Source organism: Microtus oregoni, unplaced genomic scaffold (assembly GCF_018167655.1).
Source record: "Microtus oregoni isolate MIOR12 unplaced genomic scaffold, Mior012 000072F_ref0000427, whole genome shotgun sequence".
Classification (NCBI taxonomy): Eukaryota; Metazoa; Chordata; class Mammalia; order Rodentia; family Cricetidae; genus Microtus; species Microtus oregoni.
Window position 1 is genome coordinate 2,528,315 of NW_024543979.1, and position 6,000 is coordinate 2,534,314.

A 6,000-nucleotide genomic window follows, 5' to 3' on the forward strand; every position below is an offset into this window, starting at 1 on the left:
CCCCTGGGTCCTCGTCCTGTGGGTGCCAGTGTGCTCGTATTCCCGTGCCACTGTCTCCCCTGACACTCAGGTTATTTAGAAGTATGCTGATTGGTTTCCAAGCAAATGAAGACTTTGCCATTGTTCTTTCTTTATTGCTGTCTGTCCTGGTTTCAGTGTGTGGTTGGAAGAACCTAAGGTCTGAGCCCTGCTTCACGGCTCAGCTCACCATCTCTTCTGGCGCACGTCGCATCTGACAGGAGCAGACAGCCACCATGCAATTTCAGATGTGATACTTCGTTGGGTGCAGTTTTGCTAAGAGCTGAGTGCAGTCATTTGAGTTGTGAGTGCTTGCGTTACCTTAATAGAGCGCAGAGGGGGCTCCTGCCACAATCGCAGGTCTTTCCTTTCTCTGCTCTGGTAGATGCGTCTAAGTTCACATCCTCTCTTTCGAGGTCGTGTTGGAGTATCGTGATGTGGCTTTGTTGTTTCCCTGTGGAATCCCTCCGTTGGCCACTGCTTGTCTCGCTGCCTGCCCGATGCGTGTTAGGACACTGGGGCCACTTCCATTAGTGCTAGCATGAAATTTCTTGGTCTTTTTTTTAAAGCATTTCCCTGTCTTCATTTCAACAGTGTTTTTCTTTTCTGATTGTTTTATTCTTTATGACCCCATCACCCTCTTTGTCTTTTTGTATGGTATTTCCTTGTTGATAGAGTCTGACATCAGTAATTTATGGCCGAGCCCCTGAAATCCATAAAACAGACAACAACAGAGGCTTTAGAGATGGCAGATTTTGAAGGCGAAATTTACACTCTTTGTTTAGGAAAGGATTTGCCTGTATTCTCTTAGCGGCACAGACACGCTGCGCCATGCCCCTGTGGCTGAAAGCAGATCCTTGGCCTATTTGGAGGCAACACCTGCTGACATCACTTTCCATTTAGCTCAGATTGCTGGCATAGCTCCTTTCTCCGTGGGCGGCTGCTCCAGGTCATGCCACGGAATGCAGCAAGACCAGCTGGACTGTGAGGGGCACATGGCCACCACAGGTTTCTGCCTGTTTGCCTCGAGACACGAAAGTGACCCGTGGGATGGCAGCTCAGTGCTGTTACGCTGCTACTGTTTTAAGTCAAAGATTTCTTGGAATAAATTGTGCCTCTTGTGATGTTTCTATAGAAGACGTTTCTTTGTCGCCAGGATTTCCACTTCTTACAATTCTGTTTTTAAAATCTGTACTGTAAATCATTTACCTACCTGTTTTTAATGTGCGTCTCAGAATTCTGCACCACCCTACATATTTTGCTAATGGGATTTTCTAAGTAGATCTCACCGTTGCTTACACATGCACCCTCTGCAAGTGCACTGAGGAAGGTGGTAGGCTTGTTGAGTTTTGTTTTTATTTTCTTTTGCAACAGTGTCTTACTCTGTAGATCAGACTGACCTGGAACTCACTACATAGTCCAGCCTGGCTTCCAACTCATGGAAATCCTTCTGCCTCAGTATGTCCAATACTGAGCTTACAGGTATAAGCCGCTTTGTCTGTCTTGCCTCACAGACCATTCACAGAATGTACACATGTGTTGAGCTCTCCAGGCCCGGCTGTGGGAATTTGCATTCCCATGACTGCAGCAGTGTTAGCAGAAGCCAGGGTGTGAAGGAGAGACCCCTGCCTGGGGATCCTCTTAGCTCTGTGTACCCCAGCTGGGCGACACACTGAAAGGCTGGAGTGGGGATCCTGGAAGAGTGAGCCCAAGGAGAGAGGGTGGCAGACTGGTCCCGTAGCTGTTCCCTGGGCCCCTTCCTCCTGTGTGGACTGCTCTGGTGGATGGGCAAGAGGCCAGCGCTGTCCTTGGCCTCCGTTCAGAGAGCAGAGGGTGTCACGCTGTTTGCGTTTCCCTGGGACTTTGAAGAAGACACTGGTGCATCCATAGTTCAGGACTTTAGTGGTTTGTCTCTCAGATCATAGTTCCCCTAGGGTATTTCATCAACAAAGTACTTTACGTGGTCTAGAAGTCTCTTTGAGGCTAAAACTTGTAAATTTCTTTTTGTGCCCTCCTTTCGGTTTGTCCTGTGTCTCCTGGCCTGAGGATTTGCCCTTCATCAGGTTTCCCTTGAGAGAATTTCTGTAGAACTTAGATCTCTGTTCTGCGCCTGCCGTTCCCTCCCTGCCTGCTCACTCTTCTTGCATCTCAAGTCTCAGATATCCTGGTGCATTGCTCCCCTTAACACGAGTGCTGGGGGCTCACGTGGGAGCAGTCGCAGTTCTGTGGCAGTGGTTGCTTAGCCCTTCAGATGGGTTCTCGGTAGTATGTGCTCACTTACCCCCTGTGCAAACGGTGTGCAAATGGTGCCAACATGTCTTCTTTGCTTCCTCATCAGGGGTCCGAATCCCAGTAAAGTCCTGCAGCAGCTGTTGGTGCTCCAGCCAGAGCAGCAGTTAAACATCTACAGAACCTTGAAGACACATCTCATCGAGAAAGGAATCCTGCAGCCCACCTTGAAGGCCTAGCTTCCCTGAGAGGATGGACTGCCAAGGAGGAGCTCTCAGAACAGCTCCGAAGTCTTGCACTGAGCCGGCATGGGGCTGAAGAGGTGACAGATGCAGGTTTTGCAGATGTGAATGTCTTTCTCTGAAATTACTGTGAATATTTAACAAACTCGTGGTCTAACTGATGAGTGTGTAGCAGGCGCCTGCCCATGAGAGATCCGCTCTTTTCTAAGATGTTTTCCCATGTTAACTTCTCTGCCCTCACATGCTGGATTCTGCAGTTTAGGAGACTTGTGTTTTAAAGAGTCAAACACTGTAAGTTGAGCCCCTCTTAGGGTTGTGCCTGGTGGTGAGCTCTTTTGCACAAACTTCGACCTCTACATTGGGAAATGCCTCTCTGTAGCCCCAGGCTTGCTGCAGGCATCGTGGGGAGCCAGGTCCTGGGGCTTCCTCCTCTTAGAGACTCAAGTATTTTGAAGGGCTGAGTTTGATTAAAAAAGAAAGAAAAAGAATGATTGTTCACTTTTTTCTGTTTTCTTTTCTTCCTTTTTGTTTGTTTGCTCATGGTACCGGGGATGGAACCCAGGGGCTTCCACTCCTGGACTCTGTTCCATGAGACTGCCTAACTATCAGAGAGGTAACAGTCTGCTGAGTGGAAACGTCCTGATTTTAAGTAGTTTCAGAATTCGGAGGCTAGAGGCTGAAACCTGTACCATTACTGATTTGTCCAAAAGCAGGCGTCAGCATCCACTTCTGACTAAACTCTTTAAAACTATAGCCAACTCCCCAAGAGACCCAGAAGTGGGTCCTCAGCGAAGACAGTGGCACCTTAAAAGCTCCAGAAAGTCATCCTGTGGCTTGGTGGTAACCTGTGGATCTTAGTTCCCTGGGAACTGATTTCCCTGAGTCCCAGGATGGGGAGGGGTGGGGCTGGGGCGGAGCCCTGGCAGTTGCTGAGGTGAGGTGCTGCCTCCTGCTCTCTGTGCACCTCTCCTGGAAAGAAGACCCAGGCCCCTGCCAACTCCTGCTGGCCATCCTCCTTCCCATCATGTCATGGAATCCAAGCAGAAGTTACAGCCGTTGAGAAGGAAAGCACACAAATGCCATGCCCTCCTTGGGGGGGGGGGGGCGGACGTTGTCACTAGACTGGAGGACACCTCTCAGCCCTGGACACAGCTCCTGTGGCTGTGTGCTATGTGCTCTCCAGCATCTTAACAACGCGCATTGTTGGTCACCCTCAACAAATGCCCAGTTCTCCACTTCAGTGTCAGAGGGGAGAAATAGATACATTGTAAAGGATATTTTGGTAATGAAAAGAGTAAATATTTTGTTTAAATTAGAAATGAATTTCAGTGATCACACATTCCCTTCCTGCTATAGATGTGCCTGGGTTCTGAGGATTCGCCTCCAGGCACCAAGTGTGCCGTACTCACACAGTGTATGTCCTGCAAAGGAGAAGGCCGTCACTGTTGGGTCTGCTCTCTACTAGGTGACTTGAGACGGGGGCTGCACCGGCCTCCATCGTGTCCTGCTTCTGTAGAAAGCCATGGCACTGCCACGGGCCACATGGGAAGTGATTCCTACCCCCTGCTTTTGTTTGCCCCACTTCCCACTCCAGATGTTGACAATAAAAAGTCGCAGGCACCAGAGAAACGGCAAAAACCTTGTGATAGGAAGATGCACTGAGCTGCTTCAGGACGAAGTCGATTCCCCTCGCTTACCGCATTCCTGTGGGACTGGTAAGGTGTTACAAGACAGAATTAGGAAAGCATAGCTTACTCACAGGTACAAATATTCTCCTAAACAGATGAAATTAGGACCATTTACAGTTAAAGCTTTTCTCAAATAGACTTTTAGATTGTGTACATTATGCCATGTAAAAAATAGGTTCCCAATTTTAAGAAAGCTCTGAAGATTGACACTTCTAGTATACTTTTATAGCATGTATATTAAAATGGACTATATTTTAGCAATCACCGGCAGAGCCAGACTCCAGTCAGCGTTCTATTTGCACCAGAAGAGACTTCAGCTGCTGCAGAATGTAAGGGACAAACGAGAGCTGGGGACGCCTTCCACAGTGCTGGGAACCTGCTGTTTGTAGCCATGGTTTGGCTTCTCCTTGTGGTGGCGCACACAGACCGCCCCCTCTCACTTAGCCTTCTCTCCTCACTCACACTTTGGTTTGGACGCAGGTAGTGACGCCTCGTTCACTGAAAAGGAAATGGTAGCAACACTGTATATAATCTGTACATGGGTGAAACTTTATGATATGTGTCAATCAGTTCTCTGAATCTTTTTACTGAAACTGAGATAGAAAAACAATAATAAAAAATGGATGATATTTTGACTTTCCTGTGCATTTTGTCATTGGAGAAGCATTCCTTAAGCATCTGAAAAATGAACCGCCTGCCCTGTTCTCACTCATTTTTGGACAGCCCCATCCCTTGTCCCCTAGTGTCATTTTATATACTTCTAAGGTGAGCTTCATTGTCCCTTGCTGATGAGACATATGAGAGGGCCCCGATCTGTGTCCAATGAGGAGGAACCCGTTAGTAATTGTGCCTCTGCCCATTGCTGCCCATAGCCAGTGGGAAAGGGTGGGTTGGGAGGGCTGAGCCAAAGACCAACTGCTCTGACTGTGGCTTTTCTGGTAGGACTAAGTGCTTCTTGAATGGTAGGCTGGCTCTCCTTCCCTTGAGCAAACCTGGAATGTCACCACTAATCCGTGTAGCCCAGGGCGTCCTTCTGGAAACAACACTGGAGCTTAGCTTGGATGGGGGATGAAAAGAGTGGCTGCAGGTGCAAACCCCATCCCATGGGAGATGGGTACCACCTGAGCTCCTTTGAGAGGCTCCAGTCCTTTGGAGAAAGGGCCTATGAAGTTCTGTAAAGGCAGTCAGATCGCTTCTCGGCCTTTTGGCTAAGATCAAGTGTAAAGGCAGTCAGGTCTAGACATTTTCCCGTAAACCAGTAGCCATCCTGACAGCCTGGTGTCTTCACGTACAGGTGTGTTGTACTTTGCAGAATCATCGGCACATCCGGGTCACTCAGTGAAGAGTAGCGACAGGCACATTTGTGTCAATAGCACAGTGATCTCCAGAAGCTGCAGGGAGAGTCGGTCCAGTGTCCTAAAGCGTAGAGGGGTATGGCTGATAAAGGCCTTGTCCACAGAGAAAATCCTTGAGTTGGACATGCCGTCTGAGTAATTGGGAGAATGGAAAGCCACTTTGTCCCCTTTAGTGGAAGGACAGAGCTCCAAATCGCTCCCCTTCCAAATCCCCTTCTGAATCTGTGGGCTTTGGGCTGTCCGTAAACCCCGAGTCTCCTTTTCTGTGGGTCCAGCTCGAGTTTAGTGGATCCCAGTGGTTTTTAACCCTCAGATAAGGCCTAGAAGAGGGCACAGTTTATAGGATAGTCATGGAAAAACCCATTAATATAGTTTTCATTAGTTTGATGATAAATCCCTCATAGTTATGAAGGGATGAGAGAACCAGAAATTTCACCTAGTCCAGGTCAGATGGGCATTTCACTGGTA

General features: G+C 48.5%; 1 protein-coding gene across 1 annotated transcript in view; it reads left to right on the plus strand.

Moving 5' to 3' along the window:
• Cds1 (CDP-diacylglycerol synthase 1) overlaps nt 1-4,795 on the plus strand; it is a 74,524-nt gene extending 69,729 nt beyond the window's left edge. Inside the window, exon 13 of the mRNA XM_041642094.1 lies at nt 2,357-4,795. Coding sequence (XP_041498028.1) covers nt 2,357-2,486 — 130 coding nt within the window. The 3' untranslated portion in view covers nt 2,487-4,795. The remainder of the gene's footprint in view (nt 1-2,356) is intronic.
• The last annotated feature ends 1,205 nt before the right edge of the window (nt 4,796-6,000 follow it).